This window comes from Orbicella franksi, chromosome 2, assembly GCF_964199315.1.
Source record: "Orbicella franksi chromosome 2, jaOrbFran1.1, whole genome shotgun sequence".
NCBI lineage: Eukaryota > Metazoa > Cnidaria > Anthozoa > Scleractinia > Merulinidae > Orbicella > Orbicella franksi.
This window is the reverse complement of record NC_138146.1, coordinates 10055957-10077136: the sequence shown is the minus strand read 5'-3', so window position 1 is coordinate 10077136 and position 21180 is coordinate 10055957. Positions and strand designations below refer to the sequence as shown.

The following is a 21180-nucleotide window of genomic DNA, read 5'->3' as shown; positions in this document are numbered from 1 at the left end:
CGCAGTCACAGTAACGTTCTTTGCACTGAAAAAGGAGAACTGACGTTACCTGAAATACAACTGCTATCCCCAGCCAAAACGAGAGTGTGATATCGCTCATTACAAAAACTAAAAAAACCGGGCATCTGAACTCGAGAACGGAGTTTATCACACTAGCAATGCTAGAACACATGCGTCTTTGACGCAATCTCATTCCCAGAGGCCATGTGTCTTTTGGTCAGTGCCAAGACACGGAGCTCTGGAATAATCAATTTCCAGTCTCTAAGATTTTAGGAGTTCCAGTTTCACAGTGGATGTGTACCTTGGTTTACAACATGGCAATCTCGTTGGCGTTAGTGCATTAGTGTCTTAGCAAACAGCAGCCTCCTAAACCATCCCAATACTGCACTTTGCACTAAAAAGGGTAAACTTACAACTCGTATAAAATGCGAAAAGGTCTCTTATTTAACTTGAGTATTTTTGAGCAAAAATTCCTCTTGGGGGTTGGAAGGGCTATGTGATCGGTGAGTGAGGGAGTTATGCATGTGCACGTGTCACACCAATCACAGTGAGAATTGTATCAAAGAACGAATCAAATTGCCTGTTAGAAAATAAGATGGTATCTACATTAATCTGGAGACGTGTCTGATTACTGTAGTTTGTTCAGTCAAACATTTTATGGCTTACTATTTAGCTATCTTACCATGACTGATGTAACATCGCATGTACATCATAAATTCCCAGTTTCTTGCTGTACATCACAACCAAAGACACTTGTCAAATTAACCAAATCATTACTGTAAACAGCTCCATTAATGCTCCTATCTCCAACACTTCACAAAAAAAATAACTCTTGCATGCCTTGCGTGCCTATGTTTTAATTTGTTAATGAAGACTAGTGAGCAGCACAAAGGAAGACGTCTTGTAGTTGTAAGCTTTTTTGTTTATTTCCGATGCGTTTTGTCTCTATCTGAGACTTCTTAGCAGAAATCATCTCTTTTGGCAGTCCTCTCCGATTGGCCATGCAATAAAATGCGTTCTGAAAGGAATCTGTGTCGAGCCCATAGGCCATCTCTAGGTGAATAGCCCTTGATGTTAGGCATGTAAATAAGCAAACATATCTTTAAGCTCTCTTCTTGCCCCTCCCCTTTATAGTTATAAATGGTCCCGGAAAGGCAACCGCTGTTTGTGCGAAAGCTCGTAAGGGCAACTTTAGTCAAATCTTTGGAACGGGGGCCATTATCTGTTTAGCAGCCTTTGCCTTTCTCTTCCGACATTCACAGCACTCTCTTTCCCAGTCACGAATCTCCTCTCTCTAACTTGCATGATCCAGAATCTGGAGGATAGCAAAGACAATGTGTGAGTGGTTCCCACCGCATGGTTACTTCTTTTGTGATAGAACTTCACAATAAGTCTGGTCACCCCACTCTTCCTCGGCAGAATGACTGGATATCAGCATCGAAAGGCAGGTAGTCCGCATAGCGCAGTCTTCCATCCTGATTGAAGCAGACCATCTTCACATAGGACGGGGTTGAAACTTAGCAACTTGCTGTTTTGCAGAACAGGCTTGAAATTGGCCAATGCCTTGTATTCTTCTTGACAGGCTTCTTGTTGCACCTCTTTGATGATGTCAGTCTCTGGATCTGAGATCTGTTGACTGGCAATTTCTCCAGAACTCCTCTCTTCTGGCGGCATTACGCAGTTCATGAATCGATGTATCCATGCTCTAACTCTCAATAATCTAGTCCAGCTTGAATATCTGCTGGGGTGTAAATGCCAAGTCACTTGTGGGGCCAGCACAAACACTACTGATTCTTTGTCTGGCACATCCAATGTTGTCCTCTCTTTCTTACAGACCTCTAGTGTTGCTTCAGGAGTTACATCAATCTCTGGTTTTGCCCATGTGTCTTCTGGCATGCTCAGGAACTTCGGACCCTTCCACCGGTATCTGGTCGTTTTGCCAACGAGTTGTTTCGCCAACGTCTCGTTCACCAGCATCTTGTGTGCTTAGCTGATTTGTCTGTGACCGGATTCTTAATCAACAAGAAAGCTGCTTTGACCTCTTTTCTTTATCGTATAATCATTTGATGTCTTATCAAACGCGAAACATACCAAAGCCGGATAGTGTGTGAATATCCTATCCAAAACTGGCAGTGACTTAAGGTGGCTTACTACAGTTTTGATGGATTTTAACAGCTTGGCTTCTAACTCTTTAGGAAAATGTTCTAAGATGTTTTTCCTTTCTCTATTTACTGTTTAGTTAAGTCTTTTACCATTCTATGTGAAACTTGAACAATTTTATGTCAACAAATGGCCAAAATGAATGACCGACTACCTAAGAGAGACTGGGCACTAGTAGGTTAAATCAAGTTTTTCTCAAAATCCACCTATATAACGCCACCTCAAAATTTCAGGAATAGGAAAATTGGCTCTGATTTAATATTCATGCAAAGTAAAATAGAAATCTGTAAGACAGATTTTCGCAAACTAAAAAAATGTGAAATCAAAAATAGTTCAAAATCTGTCTTACAGATTTTTTAAAAATTTTGGCTCTAAATGTGATTCACCCCTACAAATCAACTGTGAAAATTTCATCATGGGTTGTACAGTAGGTTTTTGAGCAATCCTCATTCAAAGACTGGCTTTTACAACCTTGGACGAGAATTGAATTGCGTATGTTCTTTATTTAAGCGTGCACTCATGTGATGCCATGTATCACATACGAGAAAGCAAGAGTAATTTAGAGATCTTTTACCAGTTGTTTATCGAGTTTTTCTGTTATTATTTTTTGGCCCTAGGCTTGAACACACATTTGAACAGAGTTTGAAACTATTGCCACGTATACCGAAGTGATTTAACGTCTTTCAAGTGCTGAAGTGGTTTTCATTTCTTCTTAGGATTACTTGCGTCATTTGTCCAAGCGCGATAAAATACTGACGTCTGGCAAGCAATTGAAACACGGGCTAATAGTCTCTGAAAAACTGTAGTAAGCCACCTTAATTAACCGCGCGGCCATGGGCCGAGCGCGGTTCATGGTTTACCTGTGGTTTTTTTTTTCGCAGTTTTGTCTGCGACCAGACCCAAGCTTCCACTTGGCCAAATTTTGAGTCACGCAACCTGTGATGTTTACTCGCCAAAAGCTGTGGAAACATTAATAAATCTCATCCGATAGTGACTTTCGCGGGAAAAAATTAAAAACCCAGCGTTTGTCAAAAATTATATTTTTTCAGCAGAAATTTAGCTCGGAACATATACATATTTATATTCCTTTGAATCGTCGATGAAATGACCTTTTCCGGATATTTTTTCCTTCGGGGTCAACAAAAACCTCTGATTACAAAATCACGCCGAACCCACACGTTTCAAAACCCTGACTTTGAAGCGATATAACACTTCAGCGTTAATAGCTACCACACATTGGCAGGCGGTAAATCTATTCGTTAACAATCCAGCCTTATCGTGTTAAAATTTCAGCGAAATTGAACAAAACCAGAATTAATTCGCATTTTTTTGTGACTTCACTCCCCAGACTTGACCTAACAAAGGAAGCAACGGTTGCCCATAGCAACCGAAAAACACGAACATAACAAAGCCGAACGTTTCGGCCTAAAAGCTCCAGAATTATCGCCTGAGAGCTTAAACTTGAATGGGAACATCTTGTTCGAACTTTTTTCAACTGATTTAGACGAAAGACCAGCCTCGGTGGGCTACAAGAAAGACCAAGAGAAAAACAGAACAAGACAGCAGAACAAGCCGATAACATTTCATCGCACGGCTTTCGGCACGAAAATGAAAATACAGCTTACTTCTGGATAAATTCAGCCTTAGAAGCCAGCAACCGGCCTCAAATTACTTTCTGTATCCTTACAAATGTCCTGACTTCCATCTCCGAAAGATTTTGCCCCAATTTTGAGCAAATAAACATTTCGTCAACGGTGACCGCCATTACGGTGGCTTGCATGCTAAATTAGCTAACTTGACAAAATTCTCCCGAGGGGGGGATATGACGAAAAGAGCTGAAAGATGGCCTATAATTGGTTAATGTTGAGATCATCGAAAGTAATGCCAATTTTCTGTCACGTTTTCAATCTGTGGTCACTGGAGTGACCAAAATCGATACATCGGTCAGGATAGAGTTTTATTATTAAATTATATGACTTGTGTGACTACTTTGCTAGCCCTTTACTCGTGGAAAACACCAATTAAATTTAATCATGACTTTTAAGAAAGAAAGCTGTTGTTAATAGTGTTATTATCGTGTCATTTATATCGTTCATGCCCATACATATCCCGAAGAAAGTTCTACAAAGATTAAGACCATTATGTCATCGGAGATTTGTCAATGGCTACCACTGATGGTGCAATAATACAGTTTGTGTTGATCAAGTGATGTGATGTCTACAGTAAGAAAAGAATCATCAATAACTGCTTTGGAATGTGCACTGCGTTCCGATGGTAGTGCTAAGCAAACAGTTAAATTTTAAAAGTGCGGTTATAAGATCTAACAGATCTTCTTGTTAAAATTTCTTCACCCAAGGATCAGGATTGCATTTCAGACATCATTGAGCAGCCTTTTTTTTAGCACTGGATATCTGACGTTAGCAAATCGACCTAAGAGTTGGTGAACAAGTTGTTGGCGAAACAACTCGTTGGCAAAACAACTGCTATTCCTTCCACCACATCTCGTTTCCTTTTAGCTCAGTCATGCAGAAATTCCTCTGGTTGGCAGGTCAGCAGGGTTCTGGTGTGTGCTAACAATGACGCCACTGAGTAGGACTGCTTGAATCATGTATTTCTCCTATCCGATTTGCTACCAACGGTCTGAAACCGCGACTGGGTATTCATATCCACCACAACATATTCATGCTGTCACTCCAGAATGTGAGTAGGTTCTGGTCAATCTTAAGAACCTTGGCTATGGACAGGGCCAATCTTAATCCCAAAAAAGCTCCCATAAGTTCGAGTCTCAGAAAGCTTGTAGCTGATAGTGGTGCCACTCATGTCTTGGAGGCCACTAGGCTGGTAGATACTGTACCACCCTTGTACTTGTACCTAACATAAGTTGCTGCACCATACGCATCCCCTGATGCATCTGTGAAGGTGTGCAAGGTAACTGTTTCAACATCTGAGTTCAACTGCAGGGAATGAGAGACTTGCACTTCTGACAACTCTGTGAGCTCTTCAAACCACATCCTGGCCTGTCTAGCTTGGCTTTGGTCTAGCGGGTCATCCCAATCTAATCTTGAGGTCCACATCTCTTGCAGTAGAATCTTTGCCCGGATCATGTATGGTGCCAGAAACCCCATAGTGTCAAACAGCATGGCTATCTTACACAGGAGATTTCGCTTGGTCAACTGGAACTTCTCATCTGACAGATTCACTCTGTAGATGAAAACATCTTCCATAACCAACCACAACACACCAAGCGTCCTCATTGACAGCAAATTTCCTTTGTTTAAGTCCACTTCTGCAGCTCTGTCTTCTTCAGGTATCTTCTTCAGTACTGCTCTGAGTTGGAAGACCACTTTCTGGTATGCATACCTGCAGACCTCCAGAGTGCTGATAGTTCCTCATAAAGTTTTACACACTCCTCTTTGCTAGGGGAAGAGTCCATGCTGTCATCCATGTATGTAGACTCCAAGATTGTTTCGGCAGCTTTCAGGTAGTGCTCTTGGTTTTCTCTTGCATGCTTCTGAGAACCAAATTGTGTTTGATAGGGGCACGAGTTAACTCAAAAGACAAGGCTAATGAACTGATAAACATCTGGAGATCTTGACTGATCTACGTCCCTCCAGAAGAAACAATGGAATAGTCTACTTGAGGGTGATATCCAAATTCTACGATACATCTCTGCAATGTCACATACTAGGGCTACTGGAAACCATGGAAAACGTAGTAGTACATCAAAGATATCCCTTTGGAGTTTTGGTCCTTGGCAGATGCCGCCATTCAATGGCAGTCCATCCAATTTTGCAGAGGCATCGAAAACCACCCCAGTCTTTGTAGTTGTCTTTTCAGGTCTTACAATTGCGAAGTGTGGAAGATACCAGGCCTTCACTTCTGTCTTAGAGGGTGTCACTTTAGAAACATAGCCCTTCTGTACATGTATGTACTTGCTGATGATGTCTGAATACGACCCCGCTAGCTGAGGATTCTTCAGAAGTCTCTTTTCAGTGCTGATCAACCAGTTCACTGCCATCTCATACTTGTTTGGTAACTCGTGGGCGTTTGGTTTCCATGGCATGTCTACTTCATATCTTTCCCCTTTGAACTGCACTGAGCTCTCAAATGCTTTTTCGCTTCAGCTTCCTCTTTTTTCAACAGTTCTCTTTCTGTGATTGACCCAGATGAGTCGACCTCCCAAAACTTCTGCAATACGGAACTCGATTATTTCTCTTGATTATGAACGAAATGGGCCATGTTGAAATTTGTCTGCTGCACGCTATCCTCTCTCAGCTCAGGTGAACCAATACACGTCCCACCTAAACGTGTCAGTCGAGCCACCGGCTCCCCAGGTTGGCCACAGTCATTTCCAATGGAAAAGTGCAATTCAGCATAGTCTATGCCAATCAACATGTCAATGATTGTCCGAGGGCCAGGATTGGGCAAGTTAACACCTTGCAGGTGCTTCCACTTTCCCGATTGCCCTTTCCAGTTAACTGGTCTCATATTCCCAGTCACCGGTATTGCTGTAAATGATGAAATTCTTCCACGAGTCTTGCCATCAATACTCTGCAGGTCAAACTCCACTGGCATGGTTTCAAAGGAAACTTCCTCACCATTTAGCACATTAACTGTGATCCGTTGGGTACTTCCTTCCAATCCTAGCTCAGCAGCCACATCACCATGTATGTAGGTCTTTGTGCTTCCGTCATCAAGTAAAGCATTTATGATCATTCTTTGCTCCCCATTCTTCACCACTACCCGTACTGTACGCAAGGCGAGGTACTTTGCTGGCTCTGGAGCTGTTGTGGTTGCCATGGTTGTTGTCAAGGAGTGTTTAGGAAGGGTACTTCGCTCCCGCTCTGTGCCAGAGCTGCATGCATTGTTTTCACTAGCTCCCATGTCCAAGGGTAGGCTCCTCTCTGGCTCTATCACTTGTAACTTGCTAGCACTTCCACCATTTACAAACTGATCTCCATGCATACCTGATTGTGCATTTTCTCACAGCTCTCGATACCACACCGACTATTTTGAGCACATCGCCTTCCGTTGTGACTTCTTCAGAGGCAACGATAACAGAGTCTTAGCTGTTAAGCCTTTTGTTAATGACTCTGCACATCCATTTTCTTAAACTCCTCGCAGCTTAACACTGGATGATCTTTCTTACAAAGTGGGCAATTTGTGCTGACAGGCTTTCCTGAACTGCTTGTCTGACCAAAGAATGTGTGTGAGCTATCTCTTCACTTTCCTGTCAGCCCACTTAGTGTCTCTGCCGCAACAGTCTGGAATTCAGCTTCTTGCATGATCCACTCACAAAGTGCCCAACACATTCCACTTTTTTCTGCTCAAACAACCATCTGTTGTAATTAGCAAGCATGGTACTGGTCATTGTTTTTTTTTGTACTTTCATGTACAAGGACCCATTGCCAAGTTCCTCTTTTCTTCTGGCCTCCTTTAGATTTATGACAATCACATCCAGTAAGTCTGCCAACCTGTCTAGGTCCTTGGAGTTTTCAGGACAAATTGGTGGGAACTGGTCCAATTCCTCTAAGTGGAAATTGATCTGATGACGTTGACCACAGAATTTTCTCTCCAATCTGCTCTTGGCCACTTCATAGGCCTCGACCGAATGTTCTAAGCTCTCAACTGCTGTCAACGCTTCTCCAGATAGGTACTTCTTTAGCTGCAACAATTTATACTCTGCAGTGGCTGGTGCTTTTTCAACACAAGCCATCCAGCTCCCATACGACTGCTGTCTCCACTAAATACTGGAATAGAAACCCTTGTCAGTTGTTTCCACATGTCTTTCCCGAGTTCATGTTTCTTCAACAGTCTTCTCTTCCTCTCCTGGCTTAATATCCCTCTTTGTGAGCTTGGAGGCAACAATCCAAGCTCTTTGTCTATGGCACCTTCAAGCTTTCAATATTTCTCTTTGCAATCTCCTTTTGTACGGGCTAATTCCTCCTTCGCCTCTCTAACTTTGGCTTCTATTTCTTTTTGACAACGGGCATATTCTTCCTCCATTTTCTTTTGAGCACGCTTGACAGATTCTTCTTTTTCATGTCATCGCTCCTTGAGCTCGGTCACATCCTGGCAAGCTTTTGTTTCTTGTGAATGCAAATTACATAATTTCCTGGAAAATCCTGACACTTGACTCGATAATTCATCCTTATTGACGTCCAAATATTCTTGTATACTCTCTTGGGCCTTACAGAATTCATTCTCAGTTTCCTCAAGTTCGCGGCTTGTTTTCTCAAGGGCATACCGATCTCTAGCTTCTGAATACAACACAGCCAACGATGTCAAACCTTCAACAACATTATCTTGGGCTTTGTCAAGTTTTTTCCTCAACACTCTTATTTGACAGTTATTCGCCACTCCATCTTCTAATAAATCCGCCAGCTGATTTTTTCATCTTGCGAATAGCGATTTTGACTTGGCTTTCTTGATCTTTGCTCTTCTATTTTATCTGCGATTTTATCGCGGGTATCTTCACCATCATCTGTGCCCTTCGCTCGGTCACGGCACTTCTTCTTCTTCGAATTTGATGGCATTTTCTTGAATTCGGCGAATTTCCCCAACGTGAATCTTGCTCTTCTACCAGTATGGCTCTGAGTTAAACCATTTATTCGAACTTAAAATGAACAGCAATCTCTACGACGAATTATGACTCTAAAAACTAGTAAACAACATCTCCACTTGGTCGCAAAACATCCACTAAGTGTTCAAAGTCCTGTGACCTAAGTATTGGCACTTTTTGAGTACACTATTTAAGAAATAAAAAACATGTACCCCGGAAAATATAAATGATTTACTTATCAGAAACTCTGACACATAATAGATCAACCCGTTTTTGTAATATAAACTTAATGTGCCTGCGATTTAAGAGAAGTACTGAAGGGGGTCGAGCGTTTGCTGTGCGAGCCAAAAAAGAATGGAACAAATTAAGTGTGGACATCAAACAGAGTACCAGTGTAAAAAATTTTAAGCGCTCCCTTTTTAAAATAATTTTAGATAATCAAATTCTTAGCAAACTATTCCTGTAAATTTTTTTTAAAAAATTTGTAAATAATCACATTTTGTAAATATTTTACAATGTATATAGGCTTAATTATTTTATTTTAATTATTTTTAATATTGTTACGATTGTTACTATTTCTTTCTTTTTCAAATTTTATTTTAGAGGGCCATTAGGTTATCAGTTTTATTACTGTCAAATGTTACCCTTGTAAAATAAAGTCTTACTTACTTACTTACTTACTTTCTATGGAGTTATAGAAACACAAGTGGAAGGTTGGGAGAACGAGAAATGCTCAGTTTCCACAGCTTTTTCGACTGAGTTCTCCCAAACTTTCATGAGTGTTTCTATAACTCGATAGAAACATGGAGAACATGTTTTCTATTTCTTTTAGAAAACACCACAATGAAAAAAAGGAAAAAAACTTGTTAACTTTGATCATCAAAGTGTAAATTCTCTTTGCTCGCGCCATCAATACGTCAACAGCTATTGCTAGTTCTGAGTTTCTATCGAGTTATAGAAAAACCATTTTTAACCAATCCGTGCACCTATTGTTTTTAGGACTTTTCTAAAACAAAATGTGCTTCTCATCAGTTAGCATGACTACAGTTAAATGTGGATTTAAAGACTGCCATCCTACTGTTGTACGATTAACGTTTTAGTGAAAGCCATTTAGTTCTGTTACTGTATTTAGAAAGGAAAAACCCAACTGGGTATCCATGAAGCCTGAGGCACTTCCAGAATTTCTCGCATTTTGCTAAAGGCTCTAAAAGTGGAGCTATTTCTAGTATAGCACATAAGCGCACCTCTAATGAAGGCCCTCTTGTTGCTTGCGGGATGAAACGACTCAAAGGGAATGTACAGATACTTATTTAGTGGCTTTTGATGGGAAGAAAAGTGCAGAGTGCTAAAATTAGCATCAAGAAATAAATCGAGAAACGAAATACTACTTTCATCAATAACATAGTACGTAAGTTTGATATGATCATTCTTGCTATAGAGACAACTAGGAAACTCTAATAGGATTTCTTTGGGACTCTTCCAGACAAAAGATATATCTTTTTCTAATTTAACTTTTCAATATTTTTAAACTGTTTTTTATATTTTGGGGGCCATACGGTTAGCGCTAATCACATGGCCCCCAAAATATAACATCACACAATAACATGTGCATTAAGACGTTTCTTGTAATGTCCGTTTACAGTGTGTTTCAGCAAGTATTCACTTCCATGGGAAGTTAAACTTAGGCACGCTTAAATCATTCCCTCAAGAAGTCTCAGACAGAGACGAAGCGCATCAGAAATAAACGAAAAAGCTTAAACTACAAGACGTCTTCCTTTGGGCTGCTCACTAGCCTTCGTTAAAAAATTAAAAGATTAAAAGAAAAATTAAGAGATTCCAATAACTTTCCAAGCAGATGGGCTTAGAGGGTAGATCATAGCCTGCGAACAGGCTCCTGGCGAGAGCGGAAAAAAATTTCGGCAAGTGCAAAACAGAAGAATTCAAAGAGCAAAGCAATCGGGGCGGGGACAGGGGAGCCTGTAGACTTTGCTTTTGATGTGCCTATCTGCCCTTGGTGATAAGCCTGTAACAAATCAGTCAATGAAGTAATTAGACCTGTCAAGAGGCTACATTTTCGGTACTTGCAAACAGTTCTAATTGAGCTAATCAAAAAGCCGGGCCGGGCGTCATAATATAGAGTGCAAGTAAGCAACATGTTCACGGAATATTTCAAACTTAACTTTGTCCCTCCAAAACCAATACTTAGAGAGCTTAAAACATATTTTGCAATACTGAAATGAGCCTAAAGAGATTATAAGCACATGATAGAGGTGTCAAACTCTGCAAAGCGACAAGCAGATAACAGTGGAAAGTCCAGAAACCATGGCTTTGACCTCTAAAAAAATTGCTATAGCACCAGCAAACAGCTCCACTCCACTAGCGTCTACATAAAATTCCTGCTCATAACAGAGCATAAAGTACCCTTCAGAATCACTTGTGAAATAACAAGAGGTTGAGAGACCGAAACTTAAAAGAGAACAGCAAATGCACTATTGTAACAAACCGTTGGAGTCATGTAATTTTACAAAGATCTGACAAATATTCATCTCAAAGATGTCAACAATCAGCGATTTAACCAATCATATCATGATACCAGGAGCTGGTATCATAGAAAGGCAGCATCAATAGAATGTCTACAGGCTCCCTCGCTTCGTTCAGGCTAACCAGGAGCCTGTTCGCAGGCTAGGTAGATAGTTGAGCGTAGAGAGTAGAGCGTAGATGGGCTTAGAGGGTAGATGGAGATCATAGAGCGTAGAGCGGGTAGCTGGTAGAATGTAGGGAGTAGAGTGTAGATGGGCTTAGAGGGTAGATGGTAGATGGTAGAGCATAGAGCGACTAGTTGGTAGAACAGAGAGTAGAGTGTAGATGGTAGAACGTAGAGCGTAGAGCATAGATCGAAGAGATTAGCTGGTAGAAGGTAGAGCATTCAAATGTTCGAATGTTGTTTATAGTGGTCAGTGCGCTTAGTTACACCTAGCTAGTTCACAGGCCTGCCACTTTAAATGAAAGAAACAAATATATCAACTGAACGTAATAGGCTTAAAAATCCCAACGGGCAGGAAGCAGACCAGTTGGCTATTTGTGTATGAGCGTAGATGGACTCAGAGGGTAGATGGTTTGAAGTCAAATGTCATGAAATAGGCAGGTAACCATAGTAACAATACACAACTATGGTAAAAGCTATGAAGTAGGAGGTAATGTATCTTTCCAACACATTGGAGGAGACTGTTGACAAAAGCGTAGAGTCATAGAGTTCTACAAAAATTTCTACGTCAAATTGAGCTTCATAAAACGGGCGCCAGTTGCTTAAAAAGGGAATGGAGCATGGAAAAGTAAACTTTTAGCACCCCTAATTATGGTTTGACTTTGTTGCAAAGCAAGCAATAGTATTTTAATCAAAGCCAGGCAGCATCATACTAAGAGTTTGGTTTCCCTAGGAAAGGCTTTCAAAGTCACAGACATGTATTCTGTTAGGCTCTTTACTGGATACGGGTGATGACAGATTTGGTTTGGAAATATCTTCACATAGGGAGGGGAGGATGAGAGTGGAATGTGTGAGGGAAGAGGTCAGTGGGATGGAAAGGATACATGTACAGGTCTGGAATAAAATGTGTTAAAACGTTTTATTATATAGACACGAGTGTTTTACTGTAAAATACACCACTCATAATATTCATACGAAACCACATCTGGGACTCAGGTGGTGTATATTCTGTATCCTCACTAGTGAAGATATCAGTGATTTCACTGATATCAAGTTTGTCTGTTAAATTGTACTTAAATTCGTTGGTGTATGATTGAAACATCTTCGGGTCTTCCTCGAAAGTCTTCGGCATTCTTTGGGGATCTTAGGAAATCTTCAGAAATCTTCGGAAAATTTTGAAAAATGTTTGGCAACCTTTGTGTGACCTTCTGACAAGTTTTGGAGAATTTTTGGAAATGTTCAGAAACTGGTCAGAAATCTTCGGAAAATCGTCAAAACCACCGTGATCAGTATGTCTATATAATGGAAAGAACATGACACGTTGGCTCAAAGATATGAATTTTATGTTCGAGTGGCAAGAACACTCTAACATGGAATATCGTAAGAATATCACAAGAATATCTCACTCATCCGCTGCACTCATTCGTGAGATATTCTTGCCACTTGAACATAAAATTCTTATCCTCTCGCCACCCTGTAATATCCTCTCTATATTTTTAACATTAAACAGCCAAACAGCCCTGGTCAAGGAAGTACAATAATATTTCTATTACAAAGACTCCCATGCAGATTCCAATCCCTGAACTACAACTGTATGTTTGCTAGTCATAACATTTCAACAGATATTTCAAAATCAATGCTACAGCAGTTGTTGTAGCTTGTGCTTGACAGATAGCACTGTAGTTCTAATTGAGACTTGCATGTATTTGTGTATATTCTCTTGCCAATCTGTAAAGGTAAGGTAAAGTCTGCATACTAGCCAAGTGGCCCATCAGCTGGCTGGAACTTAAATCGCAGTTTCTGTAGCATGAAGTGACTAGGAGTATTTCTACTTGATCCCTCCTGGATGGAATGTTAGTCTATCACAGGGTTGCCCCCAGCACTAAATTAGCCAGAACCCATTATACACCTGGGTGGAAAGAAGTGCTGTGTGAGGCGCTGTGAGAGGCACTGTGTGAGGCGCTGTGAGAGGTGCTGTGTGAGGTGCTGTGAATGTCTTGCCCAAAAACACAACACAATTTCCCCGGCCAGGGCTCAAACCCAAGCTGCTTGATCCTGATTCCAGTGCACTAATCTTTTTTCCCTTTTCTACAATTAAATATATTGTAACCAAGATATCATTGTATACGTAAAATTGTTGCTTTGTAGTTTTAAATTATGTCAATCATGCGCTACTACATGTAATTTTGTACTTTGCATTGTCTTTTTGAAGTTGCTAAATAAATATCATGAAAAAAAAGAATACATGTTCAAGTCAATTAGAAAAGAGAGATGAATCCAGTCTAGAAGGGATCCAGCTGTAATTTGATTTCATCTTGTTTTAGTGTACTTAACTTGGATAGTCATTTCCCCCTGTGGCAAAGAGGTAAAAACAACATATGGTGAGTAATATTGAGCTTTATTATATAAACACCAGTGAAATACCAGGATTTTTCCTTTTACTAAAAAATCATATCTTCATCGCGCGCAGTGAAGGTACTATTTTTATTTTTCAGACTGTGAAGATATTCCTTTTTTATAACATTTTTCTTTTGTCCCTTTAACTACACTTAAATTTGTTGATGTATGATGGAAACATCTTCGGATCTTCATAAATCATCTTCGGCAATCTTTGGAAAATGTTCAGAAATGTTCGGAAAATGCTTGGAAGCATTCGTCTGGCCTTTGGAACAATTTTGGAAAATCTTCGAAAATCTTCGGAAAGTTGACGGAAATCTTCACAGAATTGTCAAAAACATCATTAGTATGTTTATGTAATAAACAGAATATTACATGCCTGCTTTTGGATACAAATTTTATCCTCAAGTGTTTAACTCAAGATCTCACAAGTGAGTGCAGCGAATGAGTGAGATATCTAGTTGAACACTCGAAGATAAAATTTGTATCCACAAACGGGCATGTAATATCCTCTATGTATTTTGCTTGCTTCTGCTTTGTTAAATCTTGGTATGGATAGTATACTACTTTATTGCAGTTCAGCCTAACAAGTCAAACAAAACTGTGCTCAGTTTAATGATAAGTGGTTGAGAGCCATGATTAATGAGATCACAGGTCATAAAAATGACATGACCTGTAATACAATTCAAGGCAAGTATTGGATAACTTGAAAAATTGTTAACTAAGACTTAAAATCATAGAGTTGCAAAATGTAAAATAGGATATTTAGGATGAAATTTTTGAGCAGATCTTTGGTTTCAAGCAGGAAAAAAGGATCTTTAGTTAGGAATTGTAGGGCTGTATGCATGTCCGCCCTTTGTCAAATTTTAAGTTGTATTTTGCATTTTTCGCTCTGAATTGCTAGAAAAAAGCTCAAAATAAGTTTCTGCTCCACAACAAAGCAAAAAAACTTTGTCTTCAAGTTTTGAAAGCAATAATTTTGGAGTGTAACTAATGTGCGAGCCTGCAAGCCAGAGCCGCAAGCCGTGAGTCACAAGCCTATTTTTGCAAGCCACTGCATATTTTTTTCTGTTTTTTTTTTTGAGTTTTTAATTTAACGTTAACATTTACTCAGTAAATGCCACACTTGGCAGAAGAAACACAAGTTTTCAATTTTCTTTCATTCGTGAAATTCCACACAAGTAGTTTTCCATCTGTATCAAAACAGAATTTGAAGGTCAGTTTATAGTTTCAGATATGAATGAAATTTTGAGTTTCCCTTGCAAATTTTGTATCAAAATGTTGATTACTGTAAATCCTTGAATTAGTGCCTGGGGCGCTTATTTCAAATTTAGGAAAAGAAGCGGGGCGCTTATTCGAGGGGATGCTTATTTAATTTTTCCCCAATCGTGGCCTGGCATAATCATTTTTTTAATACATCATCTTCACGTAAACACCAACATAAGCTGTTTATTGACATACAAAGTTGATCCTAAAGTTTAAATCGCGGCACCGTTAGTACTTAACATGTTCAACTTGTTTACTAAACGTGTTCACAAACTGAAACAATTTACAAATCTGATACTACATGACAAAAACTATACATCCTTTGTTGTCTCATTACTCGTCCACAAAATAAGGGGGAGGGGAGGGGAGGGGAGGGGGTGCTTATTTTAAATTTTCGGCTGATGGGTGGGGCGCTTATTTGAAGGGGGCACTTATTTGAGGGGGGCACTAATTCGAGGATTTACAGTATGTAAAATTGACTAATCTTCAAATATACACAGGGAAACGTTCAAGTGAAGCAAATTTTAGGTAATTATCAACATGATATATCAAGAAGCACTGCCACGAAAGATGCATAATGTTTTTTTTGCATCTTGGGAAACCAGATGTTTCATTTTTTTTTTTAAATAGTTCCCCCGTAAAATCGAAAGACTGGATGACTGCTTATTTCTAGCAATTCAAAAGTTTATAAGTAAAGGTTTTTCAAAACAATTTGAAGTAAAAACTACTGGTAAAAGCATGCAACATTTTGACCAAACTTCTGTCATTACAGAGCTTAAATGTGAAGATAAAAATTTTTGCAAGGATCTTACAAGGAATTTTACCACCTTAAAAAAGTGCGAGAACAAGTTTGATTGTCTCATTTTTGAAATGTTTTTTATTAATGAACCGAGACCAAGTCTCAATGTACAGTCAGACTCAATTCGTGCAAAAGTTTTTAATCATTTTTAATTATGTTATTCTTGCATGCATTTTATTGTTCTTAACACCATTTTTTACATTTACATGCTTTACATACTTTCACTTCTTTGTTTTATATTTATACTTATACAAAAATTTTTATCTTCACATTTAAGCTTGATAATGACCAAAGTTCGGTCGAAACGTTGCACGTTTATACCGTTAGTTTTTACTTCAGATTAATTCAAAACATTGGGGATAAAACCCATTCACTCGGCCCAGTGAAAGTCAGTACAAAAGTACTGCGCTGAAAAAATCATAACTCCTTGCAAACTAATTTAAGATTCAGCAGAAGTTTCCTCTGTACCAAACTTGTGAGCCGGGTACACCTTAACTCGCACACTCACAACTCACTTGTACTCAACAAATCCTTGTTTAGTTCTCTTCCAGTGTTACAATGCGTCCTATTTTTTGTGTCCTTTCGATATGCATGTAAACCTATTTCACAATCTCTTGTGTCTCCTATTACAGTGTTTACGAATCTTGTGATCCTAGCTGTCAGCTTATGAAATGTCACACTGTCACGACACTTCTGTTTACCTCGCTCACAGCTACCAAAAAGCAAGACGGGAAAAATGATGTCCCTCCTATAATATCTGCTTAATTGGTAGAAATAAAAAAAAGAGAGGAAAACTTTTCATGACCTCACTTGCCATGCTACAGTGCACCAACACATGAAGACTGTGGGTGTTTTCCATTATGCCAAAGGTTCCTGAAATTTCGGTTGGAAGTCAAATGGAGAGGTCCATTTAGGTTAGTTCTGACAGGAACATTCGGGATTGCCTCTGGAGGTGGTCCACTTATTTCGGTCTGACCGGTCTGACCAAAATTTGCGTTCCATTTTCGACAAACCAGTTCACTGCCCTGCTTCTCTTCAATTATGTAAGGAATTCGGAAAAGGAATAAAAAAAATGGTAAGGGTCTGATTCCTCTTGGTTGGCCTGGTTTGATCGGAAAATGTTGTTCCATTTTCCTCAGGTATTGGCATAATGAAGCACCCCACATGTAATAAATATTATATTAAAGCATTATGCCTGCTTTTGGATTTTTTGGGAGGAATCTTTTGAGACTTGCAAAAAGAGACTCGCAGCTCGAGGCTTGGGCTCGCAGGCTCCCAGAATGTTGATTTCAACAGGCAATCTTAAAGGCTCTTTTTTTCACTTAAGAAACAGTTAAATGTTGATTTCACGAGCATGCGTGACCGCAGGGATGCTAATTTCATTTAGAAAACAGCTCAATGTTGATTTCACATCAACGGGAAAGCTCAAAGATGTTGATTTCACTCAAAACCACTAACATCTTGATGATTTCAGGTCAACAGGCCACCTCAAAGACGCTTTTTTCACTTAAGTAACAGTTAAGAGCGAATGTTCCCAATGGTGAAACATATCACGGCAACAGCCAAAAAATAAATTCTGCCCATATTCTCAGGTTAGGTAGGCCTTAGGGCGAAACAAATCATGACATACTTCGTTTGGCTGAATGTCGATTTATTTACAAGAAAATTGATAATAACCAAATTCTGTCAAAATGCCACTTTTGAAGCTCAAAATTTAAGACAAATCTTGAAGCTTCACGTCACAAAATCAAACAACCTAGACTGATAAAAACTATCAAATCTTGAAAACCAACATCAAAACATTTGTTGACAGCAATTTCAGCAATTCTTATTTATTTACAAAATCTAATTAAATTTATCTGACCTACTTTTAACTAGACTGAAAATAGGTCAAAAGAAATGCATTATTTGATTATGTGCTACATGAAATAATTGACTGAAAATATGGCTTTTGGAAGGTAGTTCTTTTCAATCTCCAAAGGGTTTTTTGGGGAAATGATTTGGAGTGATTTAATCACATTTCAAAGTTGGATAAAATGTGCCGATTCAACAGTGCCATTAATTGGCCGGAAAGGTACAGTCACATACACACGCAAACTCAATTGTTTCGCATTTGAAGTTCAATGTACAATTTATTTAATATAACATCCGCTTACCTTCATGTCGCTGTATCAAAAAGAGGGCTGCAGTCCTGAAATTGTTGCATTGTTCACATAAAAGCAAGATAACTTGGCAGAACAGTGCAGCGCCACCTCCTGATCATGAGTTGTTTACAAAGCGTATTTCAGGGGGTTTCTCATTCTATGTTCTCATCTCATTGAAAATGAGGCTGTTATCACTCCATGTAAGATAACGTTGTTTAAATATAAGTCTTGAACCGAACAGCAGATGAGATGCAGGAAAAACAGTCATTTTTTAAAGGACATCTGTTTCTCGTCTGGTGAAATAGTGCAAATTAATTCAAAACGAGGTGAACTGAAATCGACATCTGTGGCAAAGTAACTTTAAAAGGGAGGTAGGGGGATTGTGTTCATGTTTCTTAACCAAATTTTAACAAAATTCATGTGCCACTTATACTTTTAGTTCCTTTTAACCATTCTTTTTCCTAAATTCATGAATCACATATGTCTTTTAGTTGGTTTTCACCTGTCACACAAATGTTTGCCTTCATCACGTGTCACGCATAAACCCTTGGACTGTGAACTTATCAGTCCGTTACTGTGTCAAAACTGAGTTTTGTTCAAAAATATATTCACTTTCATTTCCATTTTTGCAAGGCTAAAAGTTTTAGTAGTTCCCACCTTACAATCCTGGTGACAAGATTTAGTATTGGGACAGTTCACGGCCTTCCCCCCTCCCCCCTGTCAATGTTGATAAAAATCTTGAAGAAAAGAAAACCTTGACAATGGCTTCAGAACAGCCACATTTCAGGAAATGTTCGCCTCGTAGAACAGCTAGTATTCTCCGAGTAAAGAGACGATAAGATAGATATTCACGTCTTATTCCAATAATAACGAGTTTGCAGCAATCACATTCAGTTCCAACACAACTGTCTAACTACTTTTTATTGTCCCTTTTTCCTTTCTTTAACACATCCAATCTAATCTTCAAAATAGCTTCCTTTTCTTTCAACATTGCTAGGGGGGAGGGGGTCAATTACACTTGCTTCTATGCATCTTTTTCTCTAAAATGTCAAGGATGTAGTTGAAATCATGGGTTTTAGCATGCCAAAGAGAAGGTGTCCCAACAACTTATGGCCAGGATTGTAGCTCTACAGATATTTATTTTTATATTACTTCTTCTCCAGAGGCTACACCCTTGTAAAGGGAATTCTCAGGGAGACTGCGGCCCAGTTAGCACATGGTCATATTCATATTTATCTTTCCCTACCAGCAGTCTAAAATGGTTTTCGGTAATAAAACCAGTTGTTCGTATCACAAACTCAAGATACTGCTAGAGCAATCACTGAATGATTAATTGACTGATGTTCTGGAATTTTCAGGAATGGTCCATGTTCCTCGTTTTATCGAAGCCTGTCAGTTGTCAATTTATTTCAAATATAGAAGTTTGTTTTGAACTGGCATTTTACTACTTCAATTGTGAATAAATAACTGCGTTTCAGGACACTTTCCAGGAAAATTTGCGCACCATTTGCCCCCTATCCGAAAGTTTCATAACTCTCAGTTATGGAGTTGGTTGCGGTAAATTTTTACCCTGGAGGAATTTTCACGAAGCAAGCAGTAGCCGTCTGCCTCATTTAAACAAGCTGACAGATAATGTGAGTTCCTACATTTCTTTCGAAACCATCAAAGCCAGACAGAGCCCAGAGTAAACAACAGAATTGGATTCAGCGACAGAGGAAGATGGTGATGAAGAAAACAGTGAGAAAAAAAGTGGGCTGTTTTATTGTCCAGAGGAGTTGTATGTCAAGTCCTTCCAGCAATAATCGTCGCTTGAAAAACAGCTAGTGGATTGTGACACGCACAAGTGTGCCCTACAGTGTCAGTACTGGTCAGCGGTACGCTAGTTATAAGCATGCATAGTAGCATCCTCTCTCGGTCCTCGTGCTCTCGTGCGTGTCAGGTCGTTCTGTGATCGCTCAGGCTTATTAAAGGTTCCAGTTGTGTAACAAATCGTGTCATCGATTTACCTCTGCTTTATTTACTGACGTGGTGGCAGCATTCTCGAACTTATGCCAAGAAATCGGCGCATTAAACAATAATATCGAGACAAAGCTACTCGTTCCACACAGGTACGTTGATACTTCGAACATTTTCCTTGTTCAAGCACGATTTCATCGTACAACAAATACACAACAACAGTCATGGGAACCACTGCACAGGCTCCGAAACAATGGAGCCTCTCGAAGAATGAGACAATCAACAGCTTCGAGAATTGGAGGCAAAATCTGGTTTATACTTTGTCACTCAACACTAACTTTGCTCCATTTCTCACTGACAGCACCACTTGGGCAAAGAAGACTAGGGCCCAGCCCCTACGTGGTTTCACTGATGACGGAGAAACAGTACCGCTCTCCAGACGTAAAACAGCTCGTCAGAAAGTTAATTTTTGGGAACTAATGTTTGGGCAGATAGCCAACTATTGCCCTGTTATATCGAGGAACACTGTATTAAAGAATTCTACTTCCATTCAGTCTGTTTGGAACATGATACACGAGCATTTTGGCTTCCAAATCACAGGAGCTCACTTCCTGGATTTTGCAAACCTACATCTGGAAGCTGACAAACACCCTGAAGACCTCTTCCAGAGACTAATGGCCTTTGTGGAGGACACTTTACTCCATGCTTACAGCCTTTCCCACCATGGTGATCTCACCACTGAAGACAAGGAACTAACTCCTACACTGGAAAATTTCATCGTACTGACCTGGCTCAGATTAATACACCCTGAGTCGCCTAAGCTAGTGAAACAAAGATATGGAACCGAATTACGATCACGAACTCTAGCATCCATAAAGCCAGAAATATCTCAGGCCCTCACATCCCTATTTGATGAGATACGCACTGCCAATGACACTAAGATCATGCCCACTGCTTTCAGTGGTTATCGCAAACCCATTGGCAACAGATCTCAGTACAAGGTGAGCACATGACCCAACTGTCCGTCTTGGCTGCTACGTGACCCCCAGTTCTCAATCCATCCACCAAGCAGATGGCTCATCTCCCCTACACGTGGTGGGTGAAACATGCTTATCATTCACCCGTGAAGACCGGATATTTACCTTTGAAGGCCTTGTCGTTGAAAACCTCGATGTAGATGTACTGGCTGGAA

General features: G+C 39.7%; 1 protein-coding gene and 1 pseudogene across 4 annotated transcripts in view; one reads left to right on the top strand and one right to left on the bottom strand.

Moving 5' to 3' along the window:
- The window catches only part of LOC145480000 (protein crossbronx homolog), a 95104-nt gene that overhangs the window by 32338 nt on the left and 41586 nt on the right, over nt 1–21180 (top strand). For all 4 annotated transcript variants that reach the window (XM_081458491.1, XM_081458492.1, XM_081458493.1 and 1 more), the window contains exon 5: nt 13751–13807. In XM_081458491.1, the coding sequence (XP_081314617.1) occupies nt 13751–13807 (57 nt within the window). The remainder of the gene's footprint in view (nt 1–13750; nt 13808–21180) is intronic.
- Nucleotides 1978–9192, bottom strand: LOC145479986 (uncharacterized; annotated as a pseudogene).